At 37.7% G+C, this 15,331-nt stretch overlaps 1 protein-coding gene across 8 annotated transcripts in view; it reads left to right on the top strand.

The window, feature by feature from the left end:
* The window catches only part of LOC124641062 (protein sickie), a 161,311-nt gene that overhangs the window by 88,596 nt on the left and 57,384 nt on the right, over window positions 1–15,331 (top strand). For 7 of the 8 annotated variants that reach the window (XM_047179075.1, XM_047179074.1, XM_047179070.1 and 4 more), the window contains exon 4: window positions 7,233–7,339. In XM_047179075.1, coding sequence (XP_047035031.1) covers window positions 7,233–7,339 — 107 coding nt within the window. Of the gene's footprint in view, window positions 1–1,386; window positions 1,507–7,232; window positions 7,340–15,331 lie in introns of those variants that run through there. The other variant, XM_047179099.1, reaches the window with a different exon arrangement.

The raw sequence follows: 15,331 nt of genomic DNA, 5'->3' as shown, positions 1-15,331 counted from the left end.
AAGTATCAATAAGTTCTTAAAGTAAAGCCGCCCATCCAAGGTACGAAAGAAACCGCCATTGAACGAGTCACGAAAACAATAAATTCAAAGCTCCGAGGAGTCATAATCGCGTCATAACAATCGCCGTATAAATTAGTAACAAAAGCTCGTTGGGCTATGAATAAAGATCACGACTAAGTAGGTAACTTAGCTCGCTTATTGCTTGTGAGGTGTATTCGGTTGATATCTTTGATAATTTTAAAACAAAATGTAGACACAGATATAGTAAGCAATATCCTTTACTTTATAACCTAGTCAAAAGTCTAATCAAAAGTTTCTCGTTACGCATAATGGAACTAGTGCAAACTGGTGGAGCTTGTCTAGAGAGTGCACGTTACACGCGCGAGTGTTCGATGCCACTGCACCCGCTATGATAATTTCGATAATGCGCTCAAAACACTGCATTGGCGTTCAGTTCCAGTTACAATTCACAATAGACTATTTGCAGTGAAATGAGTTTGATGAGCTAGCCCATTCAACTTAGCCCATTATGCGCGCCGTTCTAGTTCCATTTCTTTAAAGCATCTCTAGTCGGCCGGGGATTACATAATATAACTTTTAACAAAAGTTTGAACGTCGGAGAAGGTTAATGTACCTTGAACTCACTTGGAACGACACTCGTAATTAGGCCCTTTTCTCCATTGTCCTTAGTTCTCGGAACAAAGAGACAATAATCACTAATCGTTCGGCCCCTCCCTTCTATCTCACTATTAAATTGATGATTGTTGAAGATCACTTTCTGTTAATAAATGAAATCATAGGAGTTCAAGTTAGATGCAATTTATAAATGTGATTTTGCACATAATAAAGGGAATGTTTGTGGTCGTGCGCCGTGGTCAGTAAGTTATGGCTCAGCGGTTCAACCGATCCGACCTTTGAAATTCCAGCAATGCTCTGAGCGCCGGCGAACATTGGCATTTGTGGTGCTCGGCTCGCTGAACTATAGACAGGTATTTTGAGTCACGCCAAACCCATAACACTGATCAGAAATTCGATCTTAATGCTTGGCATTAGTGCAAGGACATCTAAACATTTGTGTCACAACAATCACTAGATATCATAGTTTGAACTTCTTAAATAAGTAGGTATAATACTAAAATGAAGGTAGTCGATGAAATTGTATTCTCATTCAGCCCACAACAGCACAAACAATAACATAGACAGGAAATATTTTTGTGCGAGGGTAGACAATAATAAGCCTTTCACGGGACAACTCCGCTTGGAATACTTCATATAGAAAAAAAAAATACAATATAATGGAACAGTGTCGTGCGTGAAATGTGCAAAATGTGTGCTTATTGCAACTCCAGTGTATAGTGCTATTTGTTCAGCGATATGTTACGTTATTTGAAGTTCTGAGCGTGTCGATACAAGCATGGGGAATACAAACTCGGGTCATGGCCACCACCGGCAACATAGCAAGAACAGGAAATCTCGAAGCCTCCCAACATCGCCCGAAGTCAGGAGGTATGTTATCGTTATGGAAATATTTCGGCAACCATATACGTACATTTGTTTACTTCATGTTGAATCAATATAAGTGAAATGGTCCTGTTGCTAAGGGGCAACAACTTCAAGTAAGCAAATAAATTCTCAGAATTTAATTGGTTGAATCGCCTTATTAAAAGGAATGATAATGATGTACTACGTACTACGTAGGTTATATGAATAATAATATTATATTACGTTATAATATTATTATTCATATAACCTTTCAGTTTTTTATTTATTTGTTGTTAAGAGGCCGTATATAAGCCAACCTAATGATGTCTTATTTTTTATGTTTTGCGAAGGAAATTACAGTATCCATGTCATTTCATTCCACATTCTAATAAAGGGCGGTCTGAAATCTCTCTCTGCTTGTAACGTAACGAGCCCTATTTTCCCAACAGGCGGCATATTTTCTCGGTTGGTACAAAAGCTCTTTGTTCACTCAATAGGTAGATATATTTTCTTAAGATCGACGTGTAAAGAGCAATTCACTTAGCTAACAAGGCCTAAAATACACATGAGTTTCAAGTCACGCGCAGTATTTTACGGCGAGTATTTCATCAATATCGTAAAAGTAAGATGGCAGAGTAATCTTTGATCTCTAGATCTCGTCTCTGCAGAGGAGACGCGGAGGTGCGTAAACAATGAAGGGACGTGCATCGCCCTCGACCGCCCTTTGTAGGCGATATTAATCGCTATATTGCGACAGACATAAAATTATATGGCCTTCTAAGTGCTGTTTATAATTTCGAGCGCAGTTTACGTTAAAGAGGCATTATCCGAAACGGTAACAATACTTTTCACTCAACGTTTTCAGAAGCTTTTTTTAAACGTGGAAGTTTTCACTTGGCGAAACTATTCCAATAAACTTTCGTAAGGCCTATAAAATTCAAGCAAACTTTTACGTAATAACCCGAATTCAAAATGAGCATGACACAGTGGTGCTGTAAATTTGTAAGAGGCACTCAATATCGCTCGTTGTGTGAAATGGTGGGACGTGTCGTCACGCGGCGGGTCCCACGACAGCCTCTATTTCCGAACGAGCCGCCTGCTACGGAAGCCACGTCACGCGCCACGCTCCTATTTTGGATGTTACGCCCTATAACACTCACACCAACCCACCTGTATCATAATTATAATCTCCAATATCCATAACAATATCACATTATTCCCATATTTATGCAAATCACGCCGAGAAGAGATAGTACCCGCAAATGTACACGATCTTAGCAAGTTCAAAGTTTGTTTTGTAATTTATAAACTAGTGGCAGATAAACGGGAACAAAGTCAGTCATCTGGCAATAATTATCACGGTCCGTTAGCAAAAGTTCTCAAGTGGTATTCAACTTTGTAAGGTGAAGTAATTTTGCAAAACGCAATGTTTCTACCAACTTCAGTTGTCTGTGGTTGTGTCAGATTGCCTTCGAGAAGATTTATAAGAAAATCTTAGCAGATACCAGTATCTACTCGTGAAGGTGGTAGGTAAAAGGCGAGGAAGGAATCAGGAGACTTGATGCAAGAATTACCTGGAAAATTATGTAACAGTTTCATGTTTGCATGGTTTAACTCTGAACTAACATCTAAAGAAAGCTAGTGAATATAAGTATATTCAAGCATCGACGAATTCGTAGAGTTTTCGACTTTGATCTTCAGGCCGTGACGATTGACACACTATATATTGCCCATAACACCAAAAACAGGGAAGCGTGTTTACCAAACCATAAAGGCAAACAGTATGGCACTATCAGCTCGTGTCAAATATCTGTTACGCAAAGCATAGCGGCGCATGTCAAATGACACGGAGTTGGGTTGCATGCGCCGGCGCAGGCGACTCGACGCCATGCCACATGCACATTGTTTGGATATCGCCCTCGTTATCGATCGGAGCTTTGATCGGACAAAGGGTTTGGACTTAGTTACATTCTAAACAAGCCTTCTTTCTACTTGTAGGGTGCTTGTTACAGATTCTTTCATTTTCGTAAAGTGACGTTAGACAACAAATACATTTTGTAATAGAATTCTTATTTTCATGAGAAATTCTGCCTTACAGGAGAATACTGAAATAGCCTATTTCATAGAATGGAGCTTTCTAATACATATAAAATCCGAGCCGTACCTCTGAGACATGGCTCCGACAGTACGAGTTAAATTTGATTTGGTTTCAGAGTCCTTTGAAAATACCAATGTGTTGGGTTTTCCTGATTCCTTCGGTTATATCTAAAAACATGTCCTTGAGCCTTGATATTTTTTCTCCAAAGAATCGTCCGTGTTGCGGTTTTAATACTTGGTCGATATCCACTGAATGCACACAAGGAATGTTTATTTGCAACTTCATCTCTGGTGTGGTGAAATAACTCATTCATTCTTTCTAAGATGCTCTCAGGTTTTCATGATACTTAAATAAACTACGGAATAGTATTCAATCAAAAATAAATAACCTTCTTCGATCTCAAACACGTAACGTTTTCAAATAAATTCTCACAGCTCATATTATGATCATGAATATTCAGAGTTCAATTACTTTGAAACTTGAACATGCCTCAAGGCTTTTTATTGCTGTAACCTATGTGAGTGATGGTGAGAACAAAAAAAGCAATTCCCGTCTAGACCGCAGACTATTGGATTAAGATGTATCGCAGTAGAAACTTAGATCACAACATAAAAGAAATCTGAACTTGAAAGAGACTTAATGCATTTTCTATTGTTACATTGTTGGTCTGCCTTTTTGGTTCCACTATAAAGGAAATACATGAGCTTTGCAGCAGGTTATACTAGTTGTTTTTTTACGGGGAGAGTACAGAGGTAGTCTTCTTTAAAACATCGAAGTTATTTCGTTGTGTCTTTTACTAGAACCTTTAAACATTTTAAAATGTGTGCACTGTTGCTACCAGCGACATCTAGCGGGCAGTAGCGGGAAAATTCATGATTAAGTGACTCCTGTTTATTTTTACCCGACTGCCAAAGAAGGAGGGTAATGTTTTTCGAGTGTATGTAAGTATGTATGTATGTCTGTTCCTTTGTGACCTCCTGTAGCCTAAACGGCTTGATGGATTTTGATGTATGAGGTATCGTTAGATTTGTCTTGATTACGGGAGTGTCATAGGATACATTTTATCCTAAAAGTCCCACGGGATATTTTTTCTAAATTTCCCTTTAAAAAAATATGTATGCGGTATCATTAGATTCATTTCAATCACGGGAGTAATAATTAATATAGGATACGTTTTTTCTCAAAATTCCCACGGGAACATGTTAATTCTGCGTCAACGCAAAGCAACTCATGCGTTAGCAAGCAAAAAGATAGGGCGTGGCCTGGCATGCGGCGCGCGGCGCGGTGCGGAGGGGGATATGCTCGAGTATACAGCCCGAATGCGGGCACACGCATAAGGGCACACGTCGTTGACGGTCTTCAGCAGTAATGACTCACCTAATTCTTTTTCTTCTTCACTACCAACAGTCCAGATTGGCGGTAAATTTATGTTGCGGAGTAACATCACTCGTAATCTAAAGCCAAATGTCGTCGAAATAATTTAAAATGGTACTTACATATACATAGTCTTCTACATCTACAACATTTTCGTTAAATAAAAACAGCTAAAAAGTTATAAATAAAAGAATTATTATTAAAAAAACAAAATACCCGACTGCACACTAAAAAAAAGAGTAAAACAAGCCCCACAATAATATTTAATTTATAAATATTGATGGAAAGCATCGCAGGCGGGGACCAACAGAGGCTTATTTATAGTCATTTCGGTTGTGCACCATTTAGCAGAATTTTCGTTGGTGGCGGTCAAGGTGGTCCCCGCCTGCGATGCTTTCCATCAATATTTATAAATTAAATATTATTGTGGGGCTTGTTTTACTCTTTTTTTAGTGTGCAGTCGGGTATTTTGTTTTTTAAGTTCAATGATGAGTTCATTAGACATGAAAAATATTATTTACATTCGTCCGAAAAATAACTTAGTTATGAACCTAGTGCAAAATAATATCTCGTGCAACTCGAGAGCTTCTTAGCCGGTGGTTTATTATAAATTCGTGAGACACGCTCGTGCCTAAGCGCAGTTCATGCTGGGATATCGTGTTTTCCTAATAGGCAATCTAGTTTGGTCTATCACCGCTTAGCACTGACCCACCGGTCTTAGGTCCTGGCTAATGTAATACTATGTATTTCCTTAAGAGGTCTGTTTATGCATGCTGAAACCGATCGCGATGGGGCTACCAAGTTTTATACATGTTTTGGCTCCGAACAAAAGGGCAAAAGTACCATTCTTAATAATCAGTTTCATATTTGAAAACAGATCAGTTATAAAACTGTCAGAGTCGTTAAGTAAAATAAATGATTAGTTGAGCTGCCAAAGATTTTTATGAAACCATTGCCATTTTTAGATCTTTTTTCATGTTAAAAATACTCACTTTTACGACTTCTGCCATGTTACGGGACATTACTTATGAAATAGTGCGACATTGTTAAATATAGCTGTGTGTGACGCCAGTAATACTAAGGAACTTTTGGTGTTTTTACTATGATTTTTTGATAAATTGATGGTGTTAATGTAAAAATAGGAAAGTGTTAAAAGGTATACCTAATGCTTACCATACTGCAGCGAAAGACCAGATCCAAATCCATTGCGAAATGTGTAGGTACTGAAGACTAAAGTCATTATAAAACAAAATAATCCACAAAGATGCAAAACAAGTTAAATAAAAGCTTTTTACATTATTCATATACATGATACCATCGCATTCTTGTAAATAAAAAAGCTTTGCAACTGTAAAGGTCGGTACCTAATCGCTAAATACCGAATTCAGTCAGAGTTGAGATACACGACTCTCACTGAAATTCAACCTCTTAAATACGAGTAGCATATCGGACGTAGGTACTTTAATGGGACTATGGGTGTTAAAAGCCGGAAACCCTGTGAAATATATCATCACCTACCCTTCTACAGCACCGAGGGGACTGAATAATTAAGGGCCATGAAAATATTCTACAAGAAAATCTGAAGGATTTTACGAAATGTTTGTTAAAAATGCGCACAGAGTTTTCTTTTTTTTCTGTTACTAGTTAAATAGGAGTCCGTATCAGTACTCTCGTTTCTAAAGGTTTCAGTAGTTCTTTCTCGCAAAGTTTATTTTTAGGTGAAAAAGTCTAAACGAATGCCCAGTTTACCTGGAAGAAAAATATAGAGCAAAGTTAAAAAATGAGAAAATAGAATTATTAATAATGCCGAAATAGTTTGAGACGGTAACTCCCTTTCTCTGAGTGTCGGGTGATCACCCTACACTAATAAATTTTTAGTTTTACTACTTACTGATATTCGTACTGCGCTTTCGCAGTTGGGATCAACTTGTACTCTACAATCAATGTTATTTTACGCTGATATGCTTGGATAGGAGAAAACGTTAAACGGGAGTTTAGGTACGATTAGTGTGAGACTATGTTTTTGTAGGTATTATGTGTTTTCTATGGATGCGGTGTAAGAGCCATGTAGTGTCTGTTACGCAAAAAGTTTTATGAATGTCCACAACTTAATTATAAAAAAATATATAGCAAAGTCTATAGTGCCATCAGATCATAGGTTCATCTGAAAGCATGAACCTTTGCTTAAGTCCAAGACAACTGACCTTCTTCACACAGATAACCGTTCCAGTAGCAAAACTTATGATTAATTAATTTGACTATTTGTATGTTTGTGCAGGCAAGTGTCGGTGCTGCAGACGTCGATCCCCCTGCCGGCATCGGCGGCGGCAGCCCGCAGAGCCCCGCCGGACAAGCGCCCACTACCAGCCACGCCGTCGCATACAGGTAAACACAACTCCACTGTCTTATGCTACCCTGGTACCTATCTGTTGGATGTATGACCGGCTACGCCGTCGCATACAGGTAAACACAACTCCAATGTCTTATGCTACCCTGGTACCTTTCTGTTGGATTGTATGACCGACCGCGCCGTCGCATGCAGGTAAACAACACTTCACTGTCTATGCTACCCTGGTACTTACCTATCTGTTTGATTGTATGACCGGCCACGTCGTCATAAACAGGTAAACAACACTCCACTGTCTTATGTCTATGCTATCCTGGTACCTATCAGTTAAATTACACATTATTGTTTGCCGTACGTAAGTAAGTTAAGTTGATTACTTCGAGGTAATTTGATTAATTCTGTAAAGAAGGGTTTAACATTTGATAAGTACTTAGCTTATTTTTTCCGTAATATTGGTGTATATTTGTGCATGATCTATGATCTGCTCTCGGAAATCAATCTTGAGATCGAGAGAAAGTCGAAGTAGTCGTATTATATTTTGTAGTTAGTAGTAGTACTCGCCATTGTACAATAAACTGTCTTTATTATTTTATTATGTATTTTTAAGTGTGCAATAAAGAATATATATAGTACCTAAATTCTCAAAAATATTCCAAACTCCATGACCACGGCTAGTACTAGCTTCTGCCAGCGGTTTCACCCGCATCCCGTGGGGACTACTTCCCGTACCGGGTTAAAAAGTAGCCTATAGCCTTCCTCGATAAATGGGCTATCTAACACTGAAATAAATTTTCAAATCGGACCAGTAGTTCCTGAGATTAGCGCGTTCAAACAAACAAACAAACAAACAAATTCTTCAGCTTTATAATATTAGTATAGATTGTATTCCAATTAGGTTGCATTAAAATCACAACACATACATTAGTGCAGACCACTGAAACCAGAAATATCGATTGTTCTTAAATTAAACCTGTCGTGAAGCTATTAGTAATGAACTACAACGAAGAACAAGCGATAGTCGAAAATCAATAATGAGCCGTAAATGTCGTGAGCCATACCAATTAGGTACTGCTGCTTGTCAAATTGTAAGATATTCATAAAAAGGGAATGTGAATGTATTATTATCATTAAATTGCCTTATTGGGGAAGTGAGTGGTAGCAGGTCAATTTATCAGTCGAGTAGGCACTGAGGTCTTATAAGTGGAGCTTCTCAGAAAAAGCAGGACCAATGAGTAGGTTCAAAGACCTTATAAAATACTTTTCAGAATTACAGATTCGGATTCTACCAAATTATGGAGTGATTATGTATTAATTTAAAGAGATTTTACAGTCATTATTGATTTACCAAGTGAGAATTTGACCCCTCGCAGACACGAAGTGTATTCATAATAAATACATGCAACATTGGCAATATGGCTAGCAGCTGCTATCTTCCCGATCCAAGTAGCTAGTCACATCATGAGTCTTAGCAAACAGGTCACTGAATGTATAATATTAACTACTTACATTGGATATCGCTTACAACTTCCTTTTCATACAGGCAATTTAAATATAAAGTGGTTATTTAATACATGTATTGTCTACGACGCGTAGGTATTGAGTATTTTGTTCTCTCTGCGGAAGGCCGGCCAGTAGACATTATTGTATGCATACAATTAAAAACAAATGACTAACCAGTAGAAAGTTCTCGAGAATTTCAAAACATACTCGACCCTAGAATAGAGCTCGTGAGTGTCGTAACTGAGATACTAATTTGTTAGATGGACCTAGTTTAGTATAACCGCACGTTTGAGTAATTTAACTTGGTACGTACATGAGAGTACCATCGCCTATGAACAAAGTTCTGGTCGTGAAGGCAGGATATTAGCAAAAGTTACCGTTTCTAGTGATAAAATTGTTTCAGATTCTATTAAGTAAATAAGTCCATTGTACGGAGTAAGACAGTGTATTTTATAATAACTTAGATTTCAAAGTGAAATTCAGATGAAGATGAATTAACTAAACAGCATTCCACTCACACCATTTTACTTAAGCCAAGGCAATAATTCATGAGCAGAATACTTCACAGCCTCGTCCAGACCAGACGTTAGAATTAAGTGCAGCGTCTTGTGAGTGAGAACTCTAATTAATTAAATCCAATTACTTATTTAGCGCTCCCGTCGATATCTAGCCTCTGCACTCAGTGGGAGGCGTCTGTTTGTCTGTTTGTCTCAACGCCTCGACGGCCAAGCCAGATAAACAGAGTAAATTGAGACTAATGATGTGTGGAACACGCCGACATCTACTAGGAAAACGTTTCTTTTATTTTAACAATAAAGCCTTATCCGTCAATTACACAGCACAACACACATTGTGGAAACAAAAGCTGAATGAAGGTGGTATGCAAACAATAAAACTGTTACTCCTTTAGTTATAGGGTGCCAGCCCAGCACACGTGCTTTCATTACATCTTCAAAATTGACAGAATACATTGCATATGAATTTGCGTTGACCTTAAGTTTTCATTCCCAAAAACTGTCGCCGCAAGCCAATTTGTCGCTCGTAAACTCACCTCAGGGCTGAGAGGTCGCCAAAATAAACTCCAAGTGGCATACCTAAGGGTTTACACGAAGTTTATTCACTTACTCTCTCTGATAAGTGCCTAAACGCCATACGTTTTATTACTTGCCCGATGAATAAACCCTGGTACACGTGTGAGGAATCGTCCCCTCTCTTATCTTTAGATTTTTTGTCACAATTTCCTTATCAAGGATCGCAGTGTAGTCATCGTTTGATATTAGATCACTTTCTTTGTGGTTAGTTGAATGAGTAATAGAAATTAACTAGTAGGTAATCAGTGTTCTAATGTGATTCGTAATTTCTTCGTCATAAACCTAGGTACTGCACGATAATGTTGATTTATTTTTTAACAGAATTAGATAATAGTCCAAATAACTTATTCGTACAAGTTATAGCGTTATTGTGCCATGTTTAGTCGTAAACCCGCCTCCTGATGTTCAAGGGCATCCTAAGCGAGGGTTCAAAGGGTGCGCGGCGGGTGGCGGGGCCCTGGGTGGCTGTAAGGTCTCGCTTGGTGGGATTATTGGATTTAGATGTTTTCATTATAAGATTTATCTTTGTTTGTTCTGGAACCAGATTGGTTTTACACCTCACTTGATAGCTACCCTTGAACCAAAACTACCCCGGATGTATGCAAAGCGATGCCTCATTTGACATTTGATAATATCATTTGGACCTATGCAATACCCGCAAGCGAATATAGCCTTTATAGTTATTCAAGCGACGGTTCTAAATTGGTTATCATTTCGGTTATTATTTAGCGGTATTGCCGATATCAATTTTGAATTATGCGACACAAATTCGTATGTCAACAGGATTGTTATGATTCTCACGCGGGTCGAGTTATCTTGAGACTCGCCGTGCCCCGGTGATATCGCATAGATGTCGCGCGGTGCTTGATGCAGATGCATCTTCAGTTGACGGCCGCGACTCATGCCGGCCGCTCATTGACGTTCTTAATTTAAAATTATTTTTTAAACAATACAACCTGTGTATGTTTTTTGTGTTTTCTGTGTTTGTGCTAAAGAAACTATTAAATAGTGATAATAATGATGATGATTTGATTCATATTTTCTATATTTGAGTGAAGTGGGTAGCCTGAACTTTTGTAAGTGTTAAGTTTTTTGTTTTTCAACAATCAAAATTCGCATTGTAGGTTCGTATTTATGTGATTAAATAACAATGTGACAGTCGGCTTATTTCAAAAAAATATAATCTAATTATTGCAATATTCAAGTATAAGCTAGGGTATGATCTCCTAGCCTTAATCAGAAATAAAACGTCAATTCGTATCACAATAACTTCTTGTATTCACTTTTAAAACACAATTTAATATCAATCGTAAGAAAACATAGTTTATCAGTCCACGAAGGAAGCGCAATGTAAAGCGCGCGCTCTAACTGTCAAAATCTCTTTTTAGTGTTGTCCTCACAGTAGAGGTAGTGTTGTCCGTATAAAACTAAAATGATTTAGTATACTTCGGTAAATATAGTATAGTTCCTTAATGTATGAAAAGAGAATATAACATACAGAACAACACAGGATAATATTAGTCTAACATTCGGCCATTCTGACCACTAAGTTTGTCCTCAAACTTCTCAAAGTCAAAGTCAAATCATTTATTTCATTTAGGCCTTTACAAGCACTTATGGACGTCAAAACCATAACTAAGTTTGATTCTAGTTGCCCATTCCAAAAGTAGCTTCCTATGGAGAAGAACGGGCAAGAAACTCCATGGTTACTCTTTTTTAAAATAATATAGTATTACAATTTGTATGTATTGATACATACAGTAAAAGCATGCGAAGATCATGTAGAATCGCAAAGACAAATGAGAGTAAAGTGACAATTAAAATGCTACATGGTGTTCACATTTACAAATTGGTTTATATTTTGGTACAAAGTTAAAGGTCAAAGTCAAGAGGTTATTCGCCAGCAAGAATTCATGACTGTGCCACCTTTACAGAGCTGCGTTCCTAGGACTGCCTCGAGGCCTTCACTCTTACTGGAGCCATCCACGCCTTCCAGCCAATCTAAACTCACGACATCTGCATTTGACCCCTCACCGCAAAGCCAAGAGGATGTCCACCAACAAGGCTTCACGATCGTGCCAACCTTCCAGAGTCGTATCTTTAACTAGGACGGACTGCATCGTGGCCTTCACTCCAACTGGAGCCATCCACGCCTTCCAGCCAATCTCAACTCACGACATCTGCATTTGACCCCTCACCGCAAAGCCAAGAGGATGTCCACCAACAAGGCTTCACGATCGTGCCAACCTTCCAGAGTCGTATCTTTAACTAGGACGGACTGCATCGTGGCCTTCACTCCAACTGGAGCCATCCACGCCTTCCAGCCAATCTCAACTCACGACATCTGCATTTGACCCCTCACCGCAAAGCCAAGAGGATGTCCACCAACAAGGCTTCACGATCGTGCCAACCTTCCAGAGTCGTATCTTTAACTAGGACGGACTGCATCGTGGCCTTCACTCCAACTGGAGCCATCCACGCCTTCCAGCCAATCTCAACTCACGACATCTGCATTTGACCCCTCACCGCAAAGCCAAGAGGATGTCCACCAACAAGGCTTCACGATCGTGCCAACCTTCCAGAGTCGTATCTTTAACTAGGACGGACTGCATCGTGGCCTTCACTCCAACTGGAGCCATCCACGCCTTCCAGCCAATCTCAACTCACGACATCTGCATTTGACCCCTCACCGCAAAGCCAAGAGGATGTCCACCAACAAGGCTTCACGATCGTGCCAACCTTCCAGAGTCGTATCTTTAACTAGGACGGACTGCATCGTGGCCTTCACTCCAACTGGAGCCATCCACGCCTTCCAGCCAATCTCAACTCACGACATCTGCATTTGACCCCTCACCGCAAAGCCAAGAGGATGTCCACCAACAAGGCTTCACGATCGTGCCAACCTTCCAGAGTCGTATCTTTAACTAGGACGGACTGCATCGTGGCCTTCACTCCAACTGGAGCCATCCACGCCTTCCAGCCAATCTCAACTCACGACATCTGCATTTGACCCCTCACCGCAAAGCCAAGAGGATGTCCACCAACAAGGCTTCACGATCGTGCCAACCTTCCAGAGTCGTATCTTTAACTAGGACTGCATCGTGGCCTTCACTCCAACTGGAGCCATCCACGCCTTCCAGCCATCTCTAACTATGACTGCATCGTGGCCTTCACTCCAACTGGAGCCATCCACGCCTTCCAGCCATGCTAACAAATCGTCAACAATATAATTGCATAAACTCTCACTACGATAAACAATTTCTGCGAATATTTTCATTTCATTTCATTTTGAATCCAAACTGTGACTTGTGTACATTGCCATTTTAACAAATTGGCAACCATATACTTGTACAAATTCTTACTACGGTAAACAACTTCACGTCTAGTATTTGGACTTGTATACTTTATCAAAACATTCAAGTTTAACAGAGTAAGTTAATCTTACTATCACTGTGACTGCAACGAGGAATTCACTCCTATTTGGAGCTATCTACGCCTTCTAGTCATGTTAACAAATTGACATCAAGATCCTTCTATCAAGTCTGTCGACTTATGTACCTTATCAATACATTCAGATTTAACCATGACAAGTCAACATCAACATATTGGCATCTATATACTTATATATTTTCCTATTTAAATAATCGACTTGTTTTATATCCAGTCTCTGGATTTATATTCTTTATAAATACATTCCAATTCAACCATTTCAAGCCAACATCAACATATTGATATCTATATACTTATATAATTTCCTATTTCAATAATCAACTTTATTTATATCCAGTCTCTGGATCTATATTCTTTATAAATACATTCAAATTCAACCATTTCAAGTCAACATCAACATATTGGCATTTATATACTTATATATTTTCCTATTTAAATAATCGACTTGTTTTATATCCAGTCTCTGGATTTATATTCTTTATAAATACATTCCAATTCAACCATTACAAGTAAACATCAACATATTGGCATCTATATACTTATATCATATCCTATTTCAATAATCAACTTTATTTATATCCAGTCTCTGGATCTATATTCTTTATAAATACATTCAAATTCAACCATTTCAAGTCAACATCAACATATTGGCATCTATATACTTATGTCATTTCCTATTTCAATAATCGACATGTTTTATATCCAGTTTCTGGATTTATTTCTTTATAAATACATTCAAATTCAACGATTACAAGTCAACATCAACATTTTGACATCAATATACTTTTATCATTCCCCATTAAATAAACAATTCTCTATATCCAGTCTCGGTTCTTATCTTACACATACTTTATCAATACATTCAAATTTCAATATTACAAGTCAATATGAACATATCGACGACAACATACTTATATCATCAATCATTAAATAAAGAATCCTATGTATCCAGTCTCTGGATTTGTGTACCTCATTCAAATTCAAGCAGTACAAGTCAACATCACCATATTGGCATCAAAATACTTATATCATTTCTCATTTCAATAGAAAACTTCTATTATACAAAGTCTCTGAACTTATGTTCCTTATTCACATTAAAATTTATCACTATCATAATTCAAAGTGCAAATCAGTATTTACACATTGCTTCTGCTTATATAATTCTCATTACAGTAAACAACTTCTTTCTATCCAGTACCTGGACTACTGTACATTAACAATACAATATACAATTTCTTAATATCCAGCCTTAGATTCATAAACTGCGTCACTACACTTGTATTGATCTTCAATACAATATACAATTGCTTAATATCCTCAAACTGGACAATATACAAATCTCTCAATTTATTACATCTTCAATCTCTGACTACAATATATATGTATACATATTTTATCTCGTTTAGTATCCATTAATCATCAATATGATCAAAGTAGCTAATACAAATTCTTTAGTCAGTTTCTCTGCCCATCTCTTATTTATATTCGTTATCTCACAACTAGTACAATATATCTTGTCTATTCAATACTCAATTCTTTATTAGCATTCCAGTCGCTAGTTTTTAATAATTAACAACATAATAAAATGAGAAATGTACAAGTAATTACATTTTTCTCTGTCCATCTCTTATTTGTATTAGAGCAATGCCTATGGTTGAACTAAATCAATACATGTCTTCTATTATTATTATTTAACAACACAATCAAACTCAATCAGACCACTACAAGTTACAATTGTTACAACATTACAATTGTTTCTGTTAATCCCTTATTGTAGTGGTTAAAATATATAAATACATAATATCCATTTTCTTCCTCGAGTCGTTTTTTTTAAGCAACAAACAAAAGAAACAGCTAAAACAGTAAATAGTGCAAACCTTCCAACCTATGAACTTATCAAAAGTTTATTTATGTAGTCTTATTTCAATAATTCAACAATACAACCAAACTGAATTAGTATGAATCTTTCAATTCATTTCACATCTCAAT

The sequence above is a fragment of the Helicoverpa zea genome, chromosome 2, assembly GCF_022581195.2.
Source record: "Helicoverpa zea isolate HzStark_Cry1AcR chromosome 2, ilHelZeax1.1, whole genome shotgun sequence".
In the NCBI taxonomy this organism is placed as follows: Eukaryota; Metazoa; Arthropoda; class Insecta; order Lepidoptera; family Noctuidae; genus Helicoverpa; species Helicoverpa zea.
The sequence above is the reverse complement of the archived record's forward strand: the minus strand, read 5'-3'. Positions and strand labels throughout refer to the sequence as shown.